We start from the raw sequence: 24744 nt of genomic DNA, 5'->3' as shown, positions 1-24744 counted from the left end.
AAAAAAAAAAAAAAAAAAAAAAAAAAAAAAAAAAAAAAAAAAAAAAAGGAGACAAGAGACAAAAACAAAAGAAAAAACAGACATTAGTTCAACCAAAAATGTTAACCGAGGACACAACTTGACACAAAACAGGCAACAGATCGGGCAATGGTGGAGATAATGGCAATACAAGCGGATTGGCACATATACACACACACACACACACACACACACACACACACACACACACACACACACACACACACACATTTATACTAGCTCACAAGAGCAAATGCTTTTATTTCATCTGACCTGATAATTACTGTTGCATTCACCGACAATAACAATAAAACAACACTGAAATATCAACTGGCAAACACTTTGAGGAGTTAATGTTGAGCCCTGGACTATAGTAGTAATGGTGTTTACAGTAGCAGCTATAATGTTTACCGTGTTTAACTTGTTAGCATGCTAACATTTGCTAATTCAAATAATTGCTAACTTAACACAGTGCAGGTGAGGCTGATGGGAATGTCATTAGTTATGCAGGTATTGGGTCATAAACCAAATAATTTGACAGTTTTACAATTCGACCCCATGACAGCACTTCCTAAATTCTGAATTTGTGTACAACACTTCGTTACAATCCATGAATAGTTTTTTAACTTAAACCCACAAATGTCAACTTCATGGTGAAGCAAGAGGAAAAGTCACCAAAGTCATTAGGATATATCATCTGGGAACCATGAATGTCAGTCTATCTGATATAATTTCACATGAGTTAAATACACCATAAATCAGGGTATGATTTAGGGCGTGGCTATCGTGTAATTGAGAGGTTACCACGTCTGGGAGTTTCCGTGTTTTTGATCAGTTCATGAAAGTTAATTCTAACATTTTGGTTCGTCTTTAAATGCCTTTGCGATGGCCAAATTGTTGAACCTTTAAAACCACAAACTAATTGGTGAAATCACGGTCACTACATCCACTTCTTTTAAACAGTCTAGATTCCATGGTACAATTCATGCGTTTCCTGCTTTGACATTTACAGTATAAATTCTGTGGATATTGGGAGTCCATTACCAGGATTTCATTATTATAGGTATTAAAAGGATACATTTACAGTTTTTATCTCTTTCATTTAAAGAGATGTAAGCACATTGCAACCAAAAAATTGTATTAAGTCCAACCCACAGCGCAGCAAAAGGAGCTTTCATTGGCCAGATGTTGACCTCTGGCCCCAAACACCTCCAAACAGCAGCTAGCGAAAAATGGGCGCTGATCACGTTTACTCACCATGGTCATACAACGCATCAGGAGCAGTTACTACACTCACATTCACAATCATCTCTCAGACTTGCAGAATATTCCTTATCTCTTCAGGTGGACATGTGGCTTTTGTGGAACTGCCCATTTCACAAGAGCTCAATTAGCACATGATCCCTGCGGCTGCAGCGGATGGCGTGGAAAACTGACGTCAGAGTCATACCTAAAACGACGCTGGATCGCCCTAATCCAGTCAGACGAAACCCAACCACAGGCAGGTCAGCAAACAGAGAGACAGAACAATGCCACTGATTGGATATTGCTCAGTTAATCAGGAAGGGAACGCAAAATGCTAAGTCCTGATTGGTTACGAACCTTAGAGCCACTGTCTGAGAGGATAGACAGTACTAAGAGCTGCTTACAACAATAAGGCGAACAGATTAGGCAACTCTCACTGAGCGTCAGAGGTCGATTAACAAGGCTTTGTGGGCGAGCAATCAACAGAGTGGGTTTTCTAATTTAATCTTGGCTCAGCTCGTTTTCCTCACGGTGGGAAAGTTGGCCACTCCATCTGGGTTGCAAAACACTGACCTACGGTCATGGGGGCACGGGGGATGTTAGCGGGGTTTGCGACTTGAAGGTCTGGGAGGAATCCCGGATAGTTCTTCTGAAATAGTTCACGGATTCATATCCAACCAGTGTGATAATTTGACCATGGCATTTTCAGTTTGGTTAAACAAAAGATAAACTCATGGCAATTGTTGCCAACTTCCTCAACTGACAGACTTTATGAAAGCCTCACCTGATGATTAGTGCTGATTAATTATGCAGATGAGTGTGTGGGGGCGGGGTGGAGACTGACGGGAGAGACAAAGTGAGCGGCTATGAATAATCTCAAAGTGTCACTAATAAAAATCAACTGTGACAAAGCAGCCTCAGAGGGGTTTTACTGGTACAGTGTAATGAGAGACACAGTTGGATCCCTACATGTGGCAGGCCTGTATTAGTATTTGAAAAGCTTTCTTGACTATACATCAACAATCAAGCAGCGGAGGCTGGTGGGTAACTCGACTACAGGGGTGCATCTAATTGCATGACAGGCCAATTAAAAGGGTTCTTTCCAGCTCAAGTTTGACTCATTCAATACGTAGACATGTCCGGGAAAAATAGCTCATTTGATACTTTGTAAAACCTATTATACGTACAGCACAGTTTTTCTTTTCAAAAAAGAGTTTCAAAGAAGAGGCATTGTAAAAAAAAAAAAAAAAAAAAAAAAAAACTTCCACTCCCATAATAAAATGTAATCATCGTGTGAAGTGTAAGAGGTCAGTGACAACACAAGCTCACACCACATAGGGGCTTTGAAAGGACCCCCAAACCTCTTATCATATTCATGTGCAGCGTAGCCAATTTTCTCAAGCTTCAGGCAAGATATTATGTGCCTCAAGCAATTGAGAATGTGTGGGTGGGACAGCTTCCTTCCATCTCAATAATACTGCACATCTAGCAAAAAGGAGCCAGAGCATTAGGTTTAGTTGTGTTCAAATGTGCAATCGCATCAGAAATTCCAAATAAGGCTGGTTGGGGGAAATCTGGTTCGATTGCACAGTTTAGAGTCTGAGAAAGTGTTAAAATACATCTCTCCAGAATGAATCTAAGCTGTCGTTAGAGAGGGAGTGGTCTATATCTTTCTGCCAAGCTGCTTGTATTTTGGTTGAAGGGGCACAGTTCAGGCCTTATACTATTTAATCACAGAGAACCGATATGGGCCATCTTTAGTTATTGGATTGAAGGCAAGAGCCAGATCGATTAAACTGGTGTCAGGTGCCTTGGGAAGGCGGGATATTCGACACTGCATAGTGGGCCCTTCAGTGGGTTAAGTCCAGACAGTTGATCGAATAAGCAAAACAGTTTGGAATTCCAGTTTTTGAACAATTCAGGGATGTTGCTTATCAATTTCAATAGCGTTTTGTATGGGAACATCTTCTTTCATGTGCCACAATAGGATAAAATCCAACCTGTTAAATATACTTTTAGGGCGTCCCAAACTGTGAGGTAGGGCATTTCAAAAGTTTGAGTCGAAGAAAAATTGCTCATCCATTAAAAGGTTTCTACGTGAAATTCAGAGCATTAATATAGCAGCTAACACAAATGGTCTCTGTAAAGACCCAGAAATTAGTCTGCATTTTGGCACTTCCTGACCCTTAATGTCTATTTTTTTTTAATGGGTTTTAGGTTAGATGCCTGAAATAATGTCTTTGGATGACACAAGCTTGAGAGATTTAAATTTTTTGTTCTACCACATAAAATACTTGTGAATTTTGAAGCTTTTACGTGTCTTAAAAATGGCAGATGTTAGCAAGTGGCTGAATGAGACTACAAAACCTCATCATGCCGACTAGTTTGCCTTCAGCTGTGTGGTGATGTGAAGTCATGTGACTATAGTGTAGTTTGTTTATAGTATTGTTAATAGTTCATTTGTGAAGATTATCTTGCCAAACAAAATGTCTAAGTACCATAAACCACTTTTAATCAGGAGCAGGCCTGGGAGACTAATTCATCAATAAGTAAATTTATTATTACTTTATTTTCTGGAATTGTATGGTGAACATGCAAGACAAAATACATTTTTACTACATTCACTTTAAAAGGCTCTTCCAAAAGTGTCTGACTGCTAAAAAAGCACACTCACACCGAAGGTCGGATTACAGACACTGGGAAAGATGACAGCTGACAATCATAATGTACGTTTTAACAGAATCCACATGACTTTCCAGAAACAGTCCCATACGTCTACCCTGTCTTTGTCTGAGACAGCAGATGGACTTTGATGACCCAGTTTTTCATTTAAGCGTAAACCAAACATCAGGTCTTAGACAAACCGGAGGAGTAAAGCAATCCATGGCACCAGGATATTAGCGGATATGGTGCATTGTGAGACTGAAAATACAGAAAACAAGGCTGGACGTGGCAGGTACTGCTGCACTACTGGGCGGTGAGCAGCCTGCTGTGTTAGATAAAGGCAAAGTCAGATAATAGGACTCAAAGCAAATAGACGTCACAGTGACGACTCGCACATTTAGATACCAAAGTAGTCTGCCGTTCTACTGCGAAGGACAAAACATAATAGACATGTAATATTTGGCCCATAATTCGACCTTGGGTGCAGGTGTATTCACATATGAGTTATGCAATCATTGTATCGCCTCTCTACCACAGAACAGGCAAGTTTCACACTATTTATATTCAGATTTTGTTTGAGCAAATGTTTTGTCGAATGTTTTAAGTGTGTATCGGTGCATGTATGTCAGACAACCTCAACTGCATTAACAAGAGGTCAAATAAAAACAGAACAATGACATCGTCACCGAAAGGTGGTTTGGTTGTCGATGGGGAAAAGAGAAAAAGCTGTATTTTAAGACAAGGTGACATTTCGCTGTCTGAGTAGGGGGAATTTTGGCTGCCTTTTATCTGGCTTTCAGACCAAAGCCGACAGCCTGCTGTGTCAGTGACACGACATACAAGGACAGCAGAGGAGATGCTCTGAACCAATACTGAAATATCTCTAGTCTTGTCTGAGGCAGGGAGCAGGGAGTAATGGTGCGAAACATTTATTTTTTCTTCTCATTTTGAGAGAAGCTGATTTTGTGGGCCACTAGAGAGGCATTCCTTTTTTTATTATTAATATTATTTTACCAGTACAAATGCTTCCAATAGCTTTTCGCAGCATCTTTTATAGCCATTTTGTTCCCGCTGTTCTTCTGTTTGGCACCTTGCGAAGCATTTGTGACAAAGCAACTGCTCACAAGGCTAGTTAGCCAGCCGGGGCCATGCTGGTGCTGGTCAGTCACAATAGTTCTGTGAGCTTCTCCAGGGTTCCTACTCTTTTCTACGAATCCTTTTTCAGGACATTTTCAGAGATGATCTCGCTGGTATTCACTAATATGTTCCTTTCTGTGGAAGTCTGATTTACAAGTTTGCTGGGATTATTAACTTCCAGTGAGTCTTCGGGTTATCACACCATACTTTAGCACCTTTACGAGTAATGTTAAGTGGAGACTTTAAGGAGGCTAATCACCCACTGTGAGCTGCCAATAGCGCTATTTATCCGGTGTTTTGACCCCTGGCTCACCCAACTCTCTCAACAAAGCCCGACACACATTTGAAACCATTGCTCCTGGCCAGAGTTGAATCGCAAAACTTTGCGGGCAAAACAAGCTAGCAAGCACGTCAACTTTAGCATCTAGAGCAGACATGCTAATCAACCACTGCTTCTAGGACTTCAATTAACTAAGAGCAGCTTGTTAAATATACCCTTGTCCATAAACTACCCTTTGAAAGTTAAAATGATTGATACATTTCCTTATCCATTCCCACACTTGCACATAAGTTCTCTACATTGCTTCCCACCAACACAAGTTCAGCATAGTAATTCAAAATGCATCACAGAGTTTATCAACCCACAGCCAAACTACATACAGTAATTAGAACAAAAATGACCCTATATATTGTATGTACTGTGTAACAGAAAATACCCTCATCTCCTCCAAACACTGCCTTTAACGCAGCACGTTCTCTCTGCCCCTGGAAGGATGAAGAGTGCTTACGCGGGATAAAATGCCATGACATATTACATAATGATTAAACATCACTCGCAGCAAATTTATGACCCAGTTTCTAGTAGCAGGGAAAACAGAGATAACAGTTTTTTTGTCGTTTGTTTTTCGATATCTGAAGGGCACCTTTTGCCGTTTATTCAGCTTTGAATCAAAACATGTTGATATAAAGGCAAAACATAAATGCTGGTCTAATACTGAATGGACTGTCTTTTGTATTTAAGGCAACAAAGAGTACACATTTTTTTTAAAAAGACGCTCAAAGAGAAAGAGAGCAAGTCTTTCTACGGTAGGAGCAGCTGAGTCATTTGTGTCACTAACACTTAGCATTCTGAGAGATCCAGTGATGGTTACGAATGTTTTTATTCTTTTTGTTTGGTTACTCTGCTGTATACTCGTCATACTGAATGGTCGCTACAAATACAGATGGGTTTTTGGTGATGGTGGTAGGAAGAGCTGTCTGACAAGACGCCCTTTAGATGTGGTGACTGTTAAGGCCATAGTCTATGATTCACATCATTTCCATGCACAGAACATTGAGTTAGCCCTGGTTCCCTGTATGGAAGCGTCTTCCACGTGGCTGTATCCTTAACAGCCACAAAGGGCAGAACTTGACACACTGTCAGCAAGAAGTGAGGATTTAACACAAAAAACGCTGAATTATAATAAATATAACTTTCAAGCAGTATTTCTTTTTTTTCTTTTTAACATACAATTGTTGGTTTGTGCAGCTTTAACTTAAAGCTGCATTAACTGCCAGCAAAAACACAATAAACACAGTTTGGCTCCCTACTATCTCCAGACCCCTTAAGTGTTAGCAACACGGAGAAACGGAGTAACATTAGCATTCTTTTGAAATCGTGTTTCAGGGCACGTCGCAAATGTTCGTCTGATATTCCCTCTGCTATGAAAGACACTAAAATTGAGTTGATGAAGTTGATGTTAACGTTAAATGGTGACTTGCTGTTGTCTAGCTACTGGGGTTGCGCCCCGAGAGTGAATGAAAGTAACAGGAAAGTGCTCATTTTGTGGTTTCCAGGCAAGCCTCAGCAAATGATGGTATCTGCCATCTTATTTCATTCTCTGTTTCCGCCCTAATTAAGCAACCTGATACAAGCTGTCCTCTACTGATGTCCTAATAGACTTTTATTCTAAGTGGCGATCAACAATACTGAAACATTTTTTAAAAGGGTGTACTTACCTTACTATGCCATTATGTTAGTGGCATAAAATGGTCCTAAAATAAAAATAATATTGTTTACTAACTAAGGGCCACCAAAATGATTTATCGTGACAGCCTAGGACTAGTTCTCTAAGAGGTAGAATCATCATCAGAATCATGAGAAAATGTCTTAATTTCCTGCATGAAGACCAACTGTAAACCCCTGACATCAAAACAAGACAGGAAGGAGCTCCAGCTGGTTACAGGGGAAACACTCACTCCTCTGTAAGGCTCGGGGAAACCTCGAGGGTAACCTCCAGCACATGTTAGAATTAAACTGACCCGAGTTCAGCCACTTGAAAGCCAAAGTCACATTTCTGTGGAAAAAGCAATGATCCTGATTAGTGACAAATCGTTCAAGTTCTTCTGACCACAGCAATGACACATGATTGTTCTTAGAGCTGAAATTAAATTGAGTGATGACAAACACACACTTGTTGGGAATAACATAACCTCAAAAAGGGGGCACCAATATGTTGGGAACGTAAAGGAGCGTGTTTGGGTTATCAGCATCTAAGAAACTAAATTCTTGACATCCAGAGAATTATTAATGTCAGTAACAATTATTAATGATTATTAATAATAACGGGGCACCACCCTGCGAACAGGGACCAATAACCAAACGATAAAACTGAGTCTCATAATTAGTGTTCACTCACAATGTCAATAGTCTGAGTACTATTACACATTCAGAGAGAAAGTGAAGGTTTAAGTTCGAGCACAGACCACATATACAGCTATTATCACAATACACATGCACAAAGTAATCACAGACAGCTGCTCTTTAAAATATAACAGAGTTTATTACGTTCTAATACTAATGATCTAGTCAACTAATATCTAAACTAACAACTATACATTCATGAGCACGCTATCTAAAATCAACATACGATTGAAACGAGGGGGGGGAAGTGTGTGTGCGTGTGTGTGTATGTGTGCGAGAAGCAACCTCGACCTCACTAGGCGGCTAGCTCAACACAGATCACGGTAGCATGAAATACACTAGCTTCTCCACAACCCCAACGATCTCAGCGACCGTTAGTGTCGGCGATTATTGAGCATACACCACGTTATAAAAATGAACAGTACTTTAAGCACACAAAGAAGATAAAATAAACACAAATTAACTCTCTCTAACTCTGCCCAGACTCTATTTCGCCTTATGGTACGATGCAATCGTGGTGATTGAGGGGGGGGGGGGTTCTTCTGAGCTTCGTTGTCGGAGCTTCGTTGTCGTCTGGATCAGGGCTTTTCCCGTCCTTATGGCCGGAGCAAACGAGGCGCTTGGTGGAGAGTGGAAGTTCTCTCTCTCTCTCTCTTTCTGAAGAAGTCTTGCTTCTTCACTTCTGCAGGACTAAAAGGGTTCGCTTCGTGGACACGAACAAAGATAAAATAGACAGTTTGGTGAATTCGGCCAGCGAATATAAACTGTTAAACCTAGGATTTGGTTGAAAAGGGAAACAACGTTGGTGTGCTCCCTAGCTCGACGGAGGTCGAAGGGGAAAAGCATTGAGGTGGGGGTTGCTGGTAGTTTTGTAGAACGGTGGCTGAATCACAGGGGTCCTGGGGTGTCTTGGCTCTCGGCCAATTAGATTGCAGCGCTGCTTTCAGGTAACTTCAGGAACACAGTTTTTTTGGGGGGGAGGAAGCTCACACCCTAATGTGAATTTCTTCAGAGTTGGGGTTTGGTGCTCAAACTACAATCAGGATGAAACCTTTGCTTGCAAAAGGGAAGGCCTGACTCTTTGTTCCACAGCACATGTCGAAGCCATATAGTCAGATCCCAACACACTGTACTTTACAATCTTACTCTGTAATTTGCAACAAATAGCTTCTGGGTTGTCACAGATCAGCGAAAGTCACAGAATGCATAAAAAAAAATGTATCCATTAGGAAAAAAGAAGCAACATAACAAAACGCCATCTCATCTGTGCGACGCAAAGCTTTGTGTCATTTGTACCTTGCCAAACTGCCATGACAGTGCAACTCCCAAACACGACCTCCTCTGCAGCACTAGCTGAGTGTGGGCCAGCATGCGGTAGTGTGAGAGAGGCTTTATCAATCAAAGAACAATGACACATCTGTCGGCACTGGGTGGGTCCATGGCCAAGGCGGGGGTGGGGAGATGGGGGGCACGACTGTATGGAGGTACGGACCTTGGGAGACGCCCATATGTGGGCTGATTTACAGCGGGACTGGAACTGCAACTCGCACCAGTGATAAAATAACTAATCACGTGGTACCAGAGAGTGTGGCCAAGATACTGTCCAAAGTAAGGCCTGAGCCAAGGTTGTAAAACACTATCCATTCAATTGACCAGAAGGCTGAAAGTTAGGACTTACAATCTATCAGATTGAGCAGCCTTCAGTGCCGCATGTATTAAAATGTCTGTGTCGACTGCATGGGCAGAGAATAAGCAAAGATAGGGAGCAGATAAGGACTTAGCGAGCTCAAATTGCATACAAGAAAATTAAGACATATTTGAGCCCAGATTGTTATCGATTAGCAGCTCCAGTTTGCAGCGTACCCACTGATGTACGGACAACTGTCACAGGAATACTTGATATTGGAGAAAAAGCTCAAACTTGATGCTTCTCAGGACAGTTCTGCAGATATGAGTTTCTTTGTTCTATGAAGGCAGATGTATGGACATTTTTTTCATGATGGACATGAGAGATGTAGACATCCTCAGGAGGTCACCATCTAAAAATAAGTGTATCTCGTCTGTGTGTTATGATGCGACTGCGTTATGACTGGTTTTTGACTGAAATTGCAGCAATTCACCTCAGGCAATTATCTTTGCCTCCCTCCTCTTCCTCCGCGCCTCCCTCCATCTATCCCACGCCTCCTTGGGAAGGTGTGTCTCACAGTTTGTAATCCTCTGGTCTACAACGATATAATTCAAATATGGGCCAGTCTAAAATGTAGTACGAGTAGGATTTGTCAGTTGCGGTTTGTAAATACAACATTCAAAGTTGGCCCCTCCTCCCTGACTTGCCGACCCCAGATTCAGTGCCGTTTTGGAATTAACTTTGTCCGCTTGATGTTTCGCAATGCCATATTTAAGTTTTTTCTGCTCTTGTGGCATCTGGTCACTAAGTTTTTATAGAGGTTGACGTCCAGAAATGTCCCGAACATGGCTATGTGTGGAACGTGTGCAACGCGTCCTCCAAATGGACAGTATCAATGAACTACTCAGTGGCACTGATGTGGACTGCAACCAAGAGTTAAGGTGCACTTTTTAAAAGTTAAATAAGTTACAACTAATGGCTCTAAAAGTGGGTTTTAACATAAAATGTATTGGGAGGTGCTGAACTACAATTAAATGTAGAGCATTTAACTTCTGCTCCAGATATGGGTGGAGGAGGACAGAGAGGAAATCCATAAAGAGATAATTGTCAGCAGCATGGCATATTTCTGACACTGGAGCAAACCGGAGCAACCCCACTGGCTTTCTGTTTGTCATCCTCTCTCTTCATTGCAACATAAAACCAAATGAAGTTGCCTCAGAGGCAACTGGGAAGCAAGTAGATAAAAAAAAAAGATTTAAAAAAAAGACACCTGTTGGTTGTAGGGTCTACAGTTGTTTGGACTATTTGTGACAATTGTGTCTTGTCCATGGTTTTATCTTTTATGAGGAAGGACTCGACATTGGACCTCACAGGCTGCAGACAATTTCATTAGACAGCAGCAGCATTTCAGCACATCAGCCTTCAAAGTTGGCTGAGGTGGGGGGGGGGTAGTTGGGTGGGTCCATGGGCCTCACATACACTGTAAACCCGAATTTATTTCAAATTAAACTTTTGAGTAGTCATTACTTATACTTGCGTGTTTTGTAAAACAACTGTCATTACAAAATCTATTTAGTAGTTTGCACTAATCAACTGAAATATTGAGTGCAATGATCATGTTTAGCAGACATAACTTGGTAGGTTACGTTTCTGTGAGGGGGGGGGCCGTTTGAATTTCACTCGATTAAGCATTAGTGCCGTGTGCAGCGCAGTCACGAGCCCAGAGGAGTCTGCTCGTCCTGCGTCCGACCGCGAAACCTATCCTGGCTTTGACGGAGCTGCGGGATTTCTGCAACAACTTTGAACCAAGTGGAATGGTGAGTGTGTACTCTCACCATATTGACTGTAACGTTAGATATCATTCTGGGAGCATTTATTTCAACAAGTAAGCTAAACGCTAACGTTAGCATGCTAACGATTTTCTGTGGGTCCAGTTTATAACTTTAACACGTGTTTGCATGTGCTGTGTTTTAAGCTAGCTGACGATAACGTTACGTTAGCTTTTCAAAATGGTGTTTGGTTAGGTTGCGCAGGAGTTATTTATTGCATTTATAGCAGTAACTTAGCTAGCTTCTCAAGGCACGAGGTCATTAGTTGGTTATTAGCAGAGGCTGGGTAACGTTTTGCAGTGGAGTTAATGTTATTGGAACTGGGTTGTTGAACTGAAAGTTGAGCCAATAGTTTTCTTCTTGTTTTCACAGGTTCTTGTGAAGATGCAATGGAAGTGTACATATTGTGAGTTCATATGTCGACTCAGGTCGCCCCCGGATCGCGCACCGTCAAACAGCGGACACCGGGGTATCCGCACATCAAACGCGCCTTTTTCCCCCCGCTCAAATACTGCAGGCAGGTAACAGGCAGCCTACCATTAGGACCCAGGCAACAGGGGGCATACCATACAATGGGGTGGGAGGTTCACCTTTCCTCCTGAACTCAGACAAACCTGAGAGAGCAACTGATCTACCTCGAGGCCAGCCTTTGTTTGGTAAGTTCTCTTTCCTTTTTTAAACATGTTTAAAAGCATGATTTTAAGAGTGAAATTGTAGAAAAAACATTCTGTAAAGTGTTAACAGTACTTTTTTGATCCATTTTAAATGTCCTCCCTGGCAACCATCGGAGGACATGACACAAAACGGGTTACATGGAACATCTTGCCCGCATGTTCAACGATGATGTTGGGAAGAGAATGAACTGGAAAGGGATAAATGGGAAAAAGTCCTTAAGCCAGATGGAGTCGAAGACTTTGCTCCTGCGTAAGTAACTGTAATATTTAATGAAAACTATTTTAAGTCACCCAGAGGTCTTAGGTCGTGTTCAAACTTACAAATTCTCTTTGCAACTTCAACTTCATTCTCTGCTCAGGTAGATATTACTTGACTATATCTTTACATAATAGTTATATGATATATTAGCTCTGAATATAGCATAGCAAACCTTTACATGCCAGACAGCCACTAGCTTTTAGACTGCATGTCTGCTATTTGTTGCACTGAGGGTTCATGGGATTTTGTATGATCTGCTTGTGATTACAGATGCTGTCGAAAGAATCATGTCTCACGTGCCGCCACAGATGAGTGTGAAACAGCAATGAGGTGGTTCAACCTGGCAGCAGACAGGGGAATTTCTTTCAGTTTTAACAGTTACAATGCCATGTTTTGAAAAAATAAAACACATTGGAACATTAAAATGTATTGTTTAATTTCTTTCCTTCTGTACAATTTTCTTGAAACAATACATTAAATCTCAAAATCAAATAGTATAATTAATTTAATTAAAAGTAAAGACATTACTTAAATAAACTAATGGTCTTAAGTAGCAATAAATAATGTTATATTAGTGATTTGTTTATATATGCTTATGTATGTTGAACTTAAAATAGTTATTTCATTAAACTTACACTAAAGAAAAGAAATAATTCAAGTGAACTAATGAGTTTTAGTAAAGATTACTAATGTGGACTTAAATTTGTCTACTGCATTCATTAAGGTTCTATGTTAACACAACTTGATCTGTTTAGTTCCTCCATTTGTAAAAACTTAAATGGTTTGAGGCAACGGGTTTCCACGCGGTTTTCTAGTAAAGTCAACTAGTTCGGGCTAACAGTGTAGAGTGGAGTCTCAGTTTCATCACTGCAAGGGGGGCGGGGGGAGGGCATGGAGGTGACAGGGTAAATGTTCCCAAGAGGAAGGATGGCAGCAATATAGAAGATCTACAATGGTTGTGATGGAGAAATCAGGTTAGGTACTACGACACTTTAAAAATTGGGGCTGGACAATCAGCACTTAAAAGATCTTATGATCAAAGTCTTTACAAAACAGAATGTACGATTCATTTAGTCTACAAATCAATGCCCATATATCTATAATGTGTTCAATGATATATTAGCTGTTGTCTTCACTGAAGGCTGTTTGGTTGGTGGAATAAAACAAGCCAATCAGAGCTTTGCACGCAGGATGAAGGTTGAAGACGTCATCTTCCTGTGTCAAAGACATAAACAACAGGCATGGCTTTGTCTCAACCAGTTGCAGCAACACATACAGCATATTGTTAATATTGCTTCACAACTAAAAATCCAATATCATACCACTTTTACTGCCTATACTTAAGTACTTAACTTGAGTAAGATTTTGAATGCAGGACATTTACTTTTAATGGAGTATTTGAAATCATTTAGCTACTTTTACTTAAGTAAAGGTTTTCAATACTTGTTCCACCAGCATGAATCTAAAATTTGACTCAATAACGACAACAAGCAAAATGGCAAATCAATCTGATTACTACAATTAATGTATATGATTACATTAAAGTGTTTTGGTGGTCCGAATTGAAAACGGTCACTTAAGCTCACTGTGTAATATCTTTGGATTGCTTGTTTCTAAATTGATTCCCTGTCCTGTTGTAGGAAGTCGCATCGAATTAAAACTCCGGACTCCGGCAGCTGTTGAGAGTAAATGAACACAGGCCTCAGCCGGTACCATCAATCTGATTACACTCCGGCCCAGCTGCCTGCACTCCTGTGCTGCAGCCAAGATTCACGCAGAGCCTCTTTTGTGGGCAGAAAAAAAATAAAACAACCATTCCTGGAAATCTGTTGTTACATAACTGCATCCCAGCAATAGATAATTGGTTAATTTGCCCTCATTCCAACGAGCCACACACATGGTGACACATTTAGGTAGCAATTAAGAATCCTGGTTGGCATTTCTTTTGCTGTTAATTCATACCAGATGGAAAATTAAAACACTGTACTTGAAAGCCTCACTGGGTTCTTAATGGGACTTCTAGAGAGCGTTGCGTTAAGTAGCTATCGTGTTTCTATAATGCACTGGATTTTCCTCTATCCTCTGTTGCAAGCAACCAGATACCGACCTCCCCTCTCGGTCATTAGCCTTGATTAGAGCCCTGGTTTGGCTATCAGCCTACAGCAGGCCTCCCACTACAAACAGGCAAGGATTCATCTGAAAGACAGGACTCTTAAGCGGCAAATATTGTGCCGAGCGACTCTCTCCGCCACACTAATGGGAGCAGCATGATCTGTGTTAGCTATCGACGAAGCCCTTGAGCACAGTGTGGCATGGCTGTGCTTGGTGACAATATACCGAGCAAACGGCGAGCTGGAGCGGAAGCAACGCAGCAGACGCAGTGTCAAAGAGTGAAACTTTATCACAAAGACAAGCCAGAAGTTTAAAAAGCTCATATTCTTTTTATGGCAACACATGACAACAAATTATTTTCTAAGGCTGACTGACTTTTTTTTAACCTGTCTACATCTTCACTGGAGCAAATTCTTCAAATGCGACTGCACACAGTATGATCAACTTCATCTCGGCCTCACACGCAGTCCAATCCGCCAGCTCGTGTTTCCTGCTTTGACGCTAGATGGTGTTGAGGCTCGCTCGAAAGAAAGAGAGGAAATGCGTACCGTGTGTCGTGAGCTTGTCGCCGCCACAGCTTCTCGGTCGGACTAAACCTGGTACGACAAGCCACTGAGCTCAGCCCCGTCTCTCCCACACACACTGACAGACACACTAAACACTGAAGGGAGGAGACAAGCCAGAGAGAACGAGTAAGCGAGACAATTCCAGCCTCTCTCTCTCCCTCTGATGAGTGCCCTTTCCTCTTTTTCTTCTTCTCCTACAAGTAATTGTCCTACTTTGTAAATGTGTTACATCGTCTGTATTTGTTTACTCTTCCTCAGCTTTTAGTCTGGAATCATGATCTTCCCTCTTGCTATCACCCCGTCCATAAAATAGATTCCTTCATCTACTCCTCTCTTTAAGAACCTCCCATCAGGCATTTTCGACGTAAAACGCAACTCTTTTACACACGTTTGTCCGGCAAACATCATCTGACAGACAAACCAGCGAAACACCACGCAGCCACAAAATGAGGAAGTGGTCTGTCGCCCGTTTATAAAGGGCTCAACTGAAAGCCACAATGAGGATCTAGTGTGCTGAAGCCGCTATTGGTGCAGGTCGGAGCACTCACACGGCTCTTCCTCATGCTCTTGTTTACCGAGGCCCTTCTGCGCCAATAAACCGAAGTCAGCGGGCCAATCTCCCGGGCCATCGTGGATGCCCCCCCTCCCCCCCAAAGGACAACGCATGCACGACGCAGCCGCCCTGTAACCTTATTACGGGCCCAATAACGCAAGCTTTAATGCACTCCTGCGCTACCATTTCCATTAACCTGCTTAACTGTTTGCCACACACGGGGCAGCGGGGGCCGTTTAAAGCCATGTGGAATTGAACGTACGTTGGAGAGTTTGTCATTACTGTAGACGCATTAACCAAAAGGTCGTTTGTAGACGCAGCAACACAGTCCGGCCTTCCATAAGAGTGAATAATCTGCAGAACCAGATTCAGCCGAATGGTTTCCGTGTCATCAAACACATGTAGTGTCCTCGGGCAAGGTCAAACTGAGGTCTGCTGTGTTTACTTTGCACAACAGAACATTTTTTTCAGTACTCTGCAATTAGGACAAAAGGGACGGGTAGTTTATTGGCTCTAAAGAATGGTACAACATGACTGCAGCCTGCTGCTGTTCTCACCAACTTTGTCTCCAGATTGCTTGAAATATGATTTTGAACTTAATAACTCAGTTGGTGGCAGTAAACTGTACTTTAAAAAAAACTTAATATAGTGTGAAAACACAACATATCACATGTTGTTTTGTTTACTTATATTCCTGGCAAGTCACTTCAAAGCCACCGTCTACTTTGGCACATTTTCTGTTTGCTAGTCGATACGCGTCTGTTGCATTCTTTCAAGGGTGGGCTGGTGACAGGTGACAGATGGCTAAAGACAGGTATGACAGTGGTATCAGTCTTCTGAAGGACTTTACACATCAGGGGCAGGGCAAATAAACGACACGAAATGCGAAATACTCGAAATGCGAAAGGCTTTTATTGTGAAAAGTAAGGCGTGGCTCTGGTATGCGCTGCCTTTGTAACGGTTAGGAAAAAAGCAATGAAGTTTTGCCACCCTGGTTCCGAATATGGAGTCTTTGTGTTGACTGTTTGGATGTGAGTGAAACAAGCTTTATGAATGTGGGGCTGAAAATGAACACCTACATTTAGTCAATATTGGAAGAATCAGTTTTATTTTGAAGATGCAGTAGCTGCTGTTTCGAGTACCGAAAAGCTTATTTCACATAGTGGAAACTGGCAATTTGTTTCTTATCAGGCCTACAAAGCAACAGTTGTAACAGAGTAATCTACATCTAGTCTGCTGAGAAGTATGAACATGATTCACATCATGGGGTTAGATGAAATCTATCATTTGCATCTTGACAAAAAAAGGACTGTTCCTTGAAGTGCTCCGCGGTGGCAAAGCAAGTCACCAAAACTTCCTTCAAGACGACTGAAAATAGTAAAAGTCAAATACACAAAGTGCATCACATTCAGAAATGTAAAGCTCATTTGCAATTTAACACTGGCCATTTTAATTAGACTAAAGAGCTCAGCTGCTGGCAGGAAACTCCTGCTGAGTGCGATTCAGTCTGTGACTTTGACGTTTTTTCAAAGAGGAAGAAATAACAAAGCACCCATTTATGGTAGTGAGTGAGGCAGGAGTAAAAAAAAATATCAGTAATTTGGTGCGGCATTATTCATTTTCTTGAGAATAGCTGCAATTCAGTTATAAATATACAATAAACGGGTTTGATTTCGTACAATTTATTTATCTATTATTCAAATTAATTTTTGCAGCTCAAACAATTCAGATTTTTACTTTACTTCTTGGGAATTTACGCTTTCATATTTCAATATACATCAACATTACCCGGTAGGAAACGTTGTTTATGTTTTGCCATATCGCAAAGACGCATTCAGAATTCAGAACATTTTATGTCTGGCATATTCCACGGTATAATATCTCATTCATGCTCAGAGAAATGCACTGCTGCATTTTTCCTCCAACCTTGGGAGGAAAACATAACAGAAAAAAGTACATCATCCTGCTATAGTATATGACGTTTTGTACACAGTGGGTACTACCCCATATCGGACTATAAAGTACCTGCACATAATAGCTACAGGATAGACTTGTAAAAGAGGACACATATAATACACCATGTCAGACACGATTGCCTCTTCTCAGCATTGAAGCCAGCAGAAGACATACTTCATCATAATTGTAGCCAGTCAGCTGATACACAATGTATTACCCTCCTCGAGCCAAACTCCAAGAGACATGTGTGTACGTGTGTGTTCATGTGCGCACCAATCAATTCACACCAGAGGAAAAACAGTGCTTAGTGTGATTTAAACAATTCCTAAAGGATCCTACTTTAAAAAGCAATACTTTAAGGCAGTGGTTCTCAACTGGTCTGGCTGCGGGACCCACCATCACCCCTTAATGACAAGCCGCGACCCAAATTATTTATTTATTTATATATATAATTTATATATACGTACATACATATAAATAATTTGGGTCGCGGCCAGTCAAATCAAATAAAGAAAGTACACATCAATTATATTTTAACAATTATTATTCTCAGCTTTCAAATTTAACTGTATGGATTACAAAATAATACATAGAAATACATAAATAAATGTTATTCTTATTTCAAGTAAAATAACGAATGGATATAAAAATAAATTACGTAACGAAATTCATTTTAGAAAAGTTATTTTCACTGAATTGCCCTGCAGCTTTAAATTCAGTTCATTCAGAGTGAAGTGAAAAAGCCAAAATATTATATTTTTCTCATCTTCTAAAAAGAGAAATTAGTGTTGGAAGAATTCACCTATATGAGTCTGTCCAGTCAGAGTCTAATGACTCTGGTCTCTCTGGACATTTCTCTCTTTTGGAGATCATCCTATGATTTGACTTTCACCACAACTCTCACCTCAACAGTCCTGCTCTGCTCTCTGTATCCTCGTCTCTCCCCGTGTGTGGTGTTTGTACATCTCACTCAAGTCAGGAAACTTGTCAGAATGGCCATATTTGATTGGCTGAGCTGCATCACGTGATGTGATTCACAACCCATTGGTCGGTGTTTTTCCTGCACTGCTGAACAAGTGCCGTAAATGCTGGAATAATTCCGCTGCATAAAAAATGCCCTTCAAAATAAAATTACAACTTTTTTTTTTTTGTCATGCATACGCCCGCGACCCACTGAAAACAGGTCCGAGACCCATTTTTGGGTCGCGACCCACCAGTTGAGAATCACTGCTTTAAGGGAACACACACACAGAGCGTTTCTTCCAATAATAAGATCCATGTGATGATACATGCCCCCTGCCTTTTTCCATTCTCTGTGCTAATAAATCCATACTGCCTTGATGGCTGCCTTCAAATCAATAGCCCCCCCCTCGAGATTTTCTGTCAGGGAAAGGACTGAGCAAATCTTGGCAGAAGACACTCCACTCAAGGTTCTCCACAGCACTTGGTTAAATCCTGGAGAGGAAAAAAAAATTAAAAAAAATCGGCAACCTCCCCCACATCGTCTAATGTTCCCTTTGTCAAGTCTTTTTTACAGTTCCTGTATACTTCCAGACTTTTCATTTGCACTTGTTCCGCGTCTGAGGCCAAGCTTAAGCCGTGGAGAATACGCTTGCTCTTCCTGTTTACTTTAGTAGTGAGAATGTGTCTCATCAGCCCATGCTGTCAGCTCGGTTCTGTCAACAGCACCCCGGGTCCCACTACTGATGTGCAGAAGCTGATGCAGCCTCAGCTTCTCACTCCCTAAGAGCAGCCTGAAGACAATTTTCACCTCTGGCTTCTTTCAGCCCCCCCCCCCCCCGTAGCTTATTGCTGTCTCAGGCTGTGGCTCTGTGTGTCTAAGAACCAAGACCCCGTCTCTGCCAGTTAAGACGCTTTTCAAAAGCAAAATCCAGCTTAATCAATACAGTGGTATCAAAATGTGCACTATTGGCATTGGCACTTGCATTTCTGTGACATTGCTGTTTAAATAAAGATTTATATTTTGTTGGTACTGGGGCAAAAGCTTCAAAATCAAATCAATGGTAGCAGAGGAACAGATATCAGCTTTATCTCAATGCAATGCAGCCACAAGGCAGTTTCTACAGGCATTCAGTCCATGTCTGTTCTCTTGATCTTGTCAAATTCTAGGAAATGTTGGTCAGCGCTAATTGAAGCAGCGGTATCGAACTATTTTCTGTTGCTCGGTGAAAAAAAGACATTAAACCTACTTTGATTCACTGTTTCACTGTGTGAAAAAACAAAAGATGAACACTTCCAAGGGGGTGACAACTTTTCTTAGGTGCACTAGATATGGCAAGTTGAACAAAAGTGGATGCAACGTTCAGTTACAACTATCCATCCAATAGTAGACATTTAACTCCTCACCACAAATGTCTACCTCAGGGTGGCGCTAGAGGAAAAGTCAAAAGTCATTGGAAGGCATTCAGGGGAACCACGCATTTCTTTACCAAATTTTGTGCCACCCGATTACGCAAATGTTGAGATGTTTGACTGTCAGGCTTTTGACCTGCTGGAGGAACTTGATAAAAAGTAATTGGATCACCAAACTCATGAGCATAAATTGTCTGTGGACTATGAATATCTGTCCAGAATTTCATAGCAATCCATCCAGTAGCTGTTGAGATCTTTCCGTCCGGACCAAAGGTTTAGAACCGACTTTTGACGACATTAAACTTTATCTGTAGCCTAGAGAACAACAAAGCAGGAAATATCATCAACACGATTAAAACAGACCAAAAATAATAAACTACTCAGCCTACTACTTATGGTAGATGCACAAACATCAAGGAAAAAGGACCAAATCAAGTCAACACAATCGGGCAGGCGAAACGCTGTGTTTCTTAAACACGAAAGAAAAGTTGCAGTTGGAATGTGGTGCCTCTGTAATCAAATATCGTTTTAGATTTTCATGCTGATGATTTATTGAGACGTGGAGGGCTTCCTGACACGCATGGAAGGAGTCTATTTAGGGGACACACCAATTGTCGATTTTTATTACGAAAGTGATCTTGGCCTCCAGACTGTCGATATATAGGCCTTTATGTGCCGTAAACAAGAAGAGATGCACACTTCGGCAATTCTTTACGTTTTTATTCATTTTTATTCAAAACTCAAACTCTGACATACGAAGGCTCAATCATGAACCTTCTGGACGTATTATGAGTCTCATTATGTTTGATGCTAACTGGTTTGTGGCGTGTTGCATCAGATGGGAATGGTACCCATGTTGCTTCCTGAGGGATTGCAATGACTACATTTTAAAAAGACATTTATGAGAGAGACCTGAGCTTATCTCGGAGCTTCTAGTCTTGTACTGTTGGCAACTGTAAAGCACCTCTGGAACAAATGGGGGGGGTGAGCCTGGCCAAAGGGGCAATTCAACAGCCACCGAGGATGAACGTTTTTTTTTCTCATTCAGCCGCTCAAATCCTCTCAGTCAGTGATCCCCTTGTCACGGATCCTGTGTCCTTACCTCTAAGCTACCCCAAACCCATTGTTGGAGTGCATAATGTCTGTCTATGTGCCTTTTCACTGCCGTCTATTCGGAACAGCAGGTCACCAGCTCTTTCATTACAGTATGTACAATGCAAATGACAGCAGACTGAATGCTGGCTGCCATAAACCCTTCCTGAAGCGTCTCCTGACTGCGAGGATGTCAGAGCACCAGACACCTGGCGTGCTTCCCAGAGCCTTTCATCCCGCGTTGGGAGCAATCAGCTCTACCGACGGGCCCTTTTTTAGCAAACAGCAGGACCGGACAACCACACATTACGTCCCATAGCCCGAGTCTCACACCGTCCCGGCACTGCGGGTGATAAGTAACGCAATGGCCCAGAGAGAGGTACACATTTGTAAAATTCAATTCAATCAAAAAGAAAGCATTCAAAAGACACAGTAGATATACCGACGTGGCTTTCAAATCAATTCATGCATCAGCAGTTTGATTATGCGGCCACTGAAATAGGCTCTGGAGGAGGCGGGGGGAGGAATTAGCTCGCACTACAAGCAGACATGAAGTGTTATTAAAACTCACTCCCACTCTCAGCAAAGACTCAAAGAAGTAGGAAAGGGCTTTTAGCTCGGCTCCCATTCGATCCCATTGTGTGTCACTGTCTGCGGAGGCCCGTGGGAGAGATGGCCGGAACCGTTATCACCCTCGTTATCTGCAATTATAATTGCCCTCCTGCTCGCTGCAAAAATGGCAACTGGGGATTTTTGATGAAGGTGAAATGAAAGGGCAGAATCACACTCCTGAGAGCTGAGAGAAGTGGAGTGGTATTCTATGTGTGGGTGAGTGAATACCACTCCACAGAGACATATTGTGCAGTCGGACTGTGAAACAGGGTGTGTGTTTGCAGCTAAAGTGAGTGTAGCGGTCTCGTCCATCTATTGACACACATATACGCAGAACCTCAGACAAGTTTAATTACTGGCAGAAAAGTGCAGTGTATGCCACAGCGAGCCGGACAAGCCCATGGCAAGCTAGCACCTTAAGTTAATCAAGGTTCAAAAAGTGTAGCAGTTACAAGGACCTATTACCATTTCAAAGCACCATAATGTTTTTTTTTATGCATTCCCGATTGTTTGATAATTCCTGTTTTTTGATGAGCAGGTTATTGGCTATCTTCTTCTTGTGGCACTAGCTGCATATGCGAGTGTGTTGACTCACCAAGGTTTTCTCAGGCTCCTGCTGGGACTCCGAGGAGGACTCCATGGTTGTGTTGAACCAGAGTCGGGAGTGTCAGCGCTGCTCTGACGACGGCATATCTGTTAGGAGGGAGAAGCAGAGTGTTACCACAGCAGGACAACAGTGCAACATAGGTTTCATTTCTTCCACTTCAATATGTTCATCATTTGGTCCTCTACGTTTATTTTCTGCCTTGGAATAGCACTAGGTTTTTTAAAATACCCTTTGACCTCATGTGGGATGGCTAGCTCGCCATCATGCCTACTTATCTATCCCATTTGAGAACAAACAGACAACACTGGCTGTTTTCCAACACACAAGCACGACGAAAGATTTCCCTCATTTCTGTTATTATATACGAATGCAGCAGAAACCTGCTCACCATTCCCCGCTGCCTTTTGTCTCCACCCGAACAAAGGTGGTGTAGCTCCAGGCCTTTAATAAACAGCCTGTTTCTAGTGCGAGCAGAAGAGGGTGGAGAATACGCCAGCGATGTCTGCTCCTTTTCCTGAAAAATCCATCCAGTCTATATTTTTCTGTCTGGCCTCAGCTTGTTTTCCCCTCTTGAAGTCTTGGAGCGTGACACAGTTTCTAACCTTCATCTATCGAAGGAAGGTTTCTGCTGGCTGCTCCACTGACCCGCTGGGAAGTTACTCAGGGCTACATCAGTGAGGGTACAAGCTGTAAGTTACTTTACTCGCAGGAATTTGAATTACTTATTGTTCTTGGTATATTTAGGGTGGCATGTTACAGGAAAAGTCTTGCTGTTAGCAAATTCTGAGGTAATAAAAAAAACACAAAAAAACTTGACTGTGCAAAATAAAGTTGCTTTACAAATAAATCCGTATGACAAACCAAATAAGCGTTGAGGCATGTGTATGAGACACAAGGGAATACACAGAAACATTTAGACTATCATACTACTACTAAGAACCGTTTCAACATTTTTTACAGACAAACAAACTAAAGGTGTGTTCACACCAAACGCGGCGCGAATTATTTGTGCGAGTAGATTACATACAAAGTCTATGAACAGACGCAATGAGACGCAAATTTGCGATGGCGCGGCGCGATTGACGCAAATTTCGCGTGGGCTGAAATTTTTCAACTTGGGCACGATAGCCTATCGGCGTTGAGATGCTCCTCCTGTCATCACTGATGTCCTGTCGTTGTTGAATCAGGAAACAAATTCTGCAGCCGTAGGTGTTCACCCAGAGCTCTACGATACCTCATATTAGTAGAGACCGGACGAAACTGTGTATAAATGTATGTGTGTAAACCATATGGTACAAACAAGGAAAAAGACGGTGCAGTATTTACGTGTAGATGACGTTATTTTGAGTGAGGATGGAGCTGCTACAGTGTTAGCATAGAATAGCACCAATCGATCCAAGCTCCATTGAGAAAACAAGTATTTTTAAAGTTGTTGCTTGTCGTCTTGCGGAGAGAACTAACAAAACGAATGAATTCAAACTTTTTACAAATCGGCATCATTACGTAGACCACAAATGGTCTCGCGCGAATGACGCGAATTTGGTGTGAACGCACCGTAACTGGAGTATATCGTTCGTTGTAGCTAGGGCTGCACAAGTAACTGATTTTGGCTTCACACAATTAAATGTTCGACTGCGTCATTTACGTTTAACATGCGTGCTCCTCTCAGAAAATGATGCTGCATATGAAATCAAACGCTTCCTAAATGAACAGCCAGCCACCAGGCGGTGATCCAGATGTTGTGGCTTCACTTTTGGGGAAGTATTGTGCCACTGTGCGTTCACCCTACAGTGGAAGCCTGATTGCTGTGGCTACAGTCCAGAGCAGCAGAATAACACACTGTAGGGCAGATGGGCAAAACAAAAACGCACTGAATAAAAGGTGAAGAAGAATCTTATTTTAAGTCTTATTTTGATGTAAAGGTTTGTTAATTAGCCCTTGAATGGTGAAAATATTTTTGCTCTCCATGCAGGAGATGCACAAGCACACAATAAAACACAGGCCTGACCCAACTGTCCGCCACTGTAACGCCACTAATGCCAACACTACACCAAATCCTCAACATCAGTTCATGAACAAGTGGGGCCATCTGTTAATTACACTCTATGCTTCCGGGGAGATTATTCTGGGTGGAGCAGCTGCCTGCCAACACGTGGTCCTTCTGAAAATGCTTTTAAGATTATGGGAGGCAGCCACTTGTGCTGATTGCTGTTTTGTGTGGATACATTAATGGTATGAACTCTGTGGACCCAACTGAGATGACACCTTGTCGGACTACGTGGCCATGAGAGGTCACCTGAGAAAGACTGACTACTGTGAGTTGAGGGTTGACACTGCAGATGCCCTCTCTTTGTAATATGTTTTCGACAGCAGCAAACAGTATTAAATTGGCTCAATTAGGAATTGAGAACTCAAACAGTGCAAATGTATGCTTTAGAGGCACACATGCCCCTCCCGCCTCCCAAAGTGATCAGATTAAGAAGCAAACCAAGGAGAATTTGGTCGTACAAGAGCATATCGACCGACCAATAGAACAACTGACCCCAAATTGTCAGCCCGAGCAGCAGCTCTTCCAGAGTTTCCTTTGAAAGGTGCCAAGAAGGTAGTAGAAGGAAGCAAGCGGCTCTAGGAGACTCTAGAGACACAAATGGTGCCTAATATCAGACGAGGACACAAAGAGAAGGTCACCAACCCCCCCCCCCCCCCCCCCCCCCCCCCCCCCCCCCCCCCCCCCCCC

The 24744-nt window shown here is 42.0% G+C and overlaps 1 protein-coding gene across 4 annotated transcripts in view; it reads right to left on the bottom strand.

The window, feature by feature from the left end:
• osbpl8 (oxysterol binding protein-like 8) overlaps positions 1-24744 on the bottom strand; it is an 86655-nt gene that overhangs the window by 48108 nt on the left and 13803 nt on the right. For 3 of the 4 annotated variants that reach the window (XM_031876884.1, XM_031876886.1, XM_031876885.1), the window contains exon 2: positions 21996-22093. In XM_031876884.1, the coding sequence (XP_031732744.1) occupies positions 21996-22040 (45 nt within the window). In that variant the 5' untranslated portion in view covers positions 22041-22093. Of the gene's footprint in view, positions 1-21995; positions 22094-24744 lie in introns of those variants that run through there. The other variant, XM_031876890.1, reaches the window with a different exon arrangement.

Source organism: Anarrhichthys ocellatus, unplaced genomic scaffold (genome assembly GCF_004355925.1).
Source record: "Anarrhichthys ocellatus isolate YVR2014 unplaced genomic scaffold, GSC_Weel_1.0 scaffold118, whole genome shotgun sequence".
Taxonomy (NCBI): domain Eukaryota; kingdom Metazoa; phylum Chordata; class Actinopteri; order Perciformes; family Anarhichadidae; genus Anarrhichthys; species Anarrhichthys ocellatus.
Note: the sequence above shows the minus strand (reverse complement) of the source record. Positions and strands in the feature narration are given on the sequence as shown.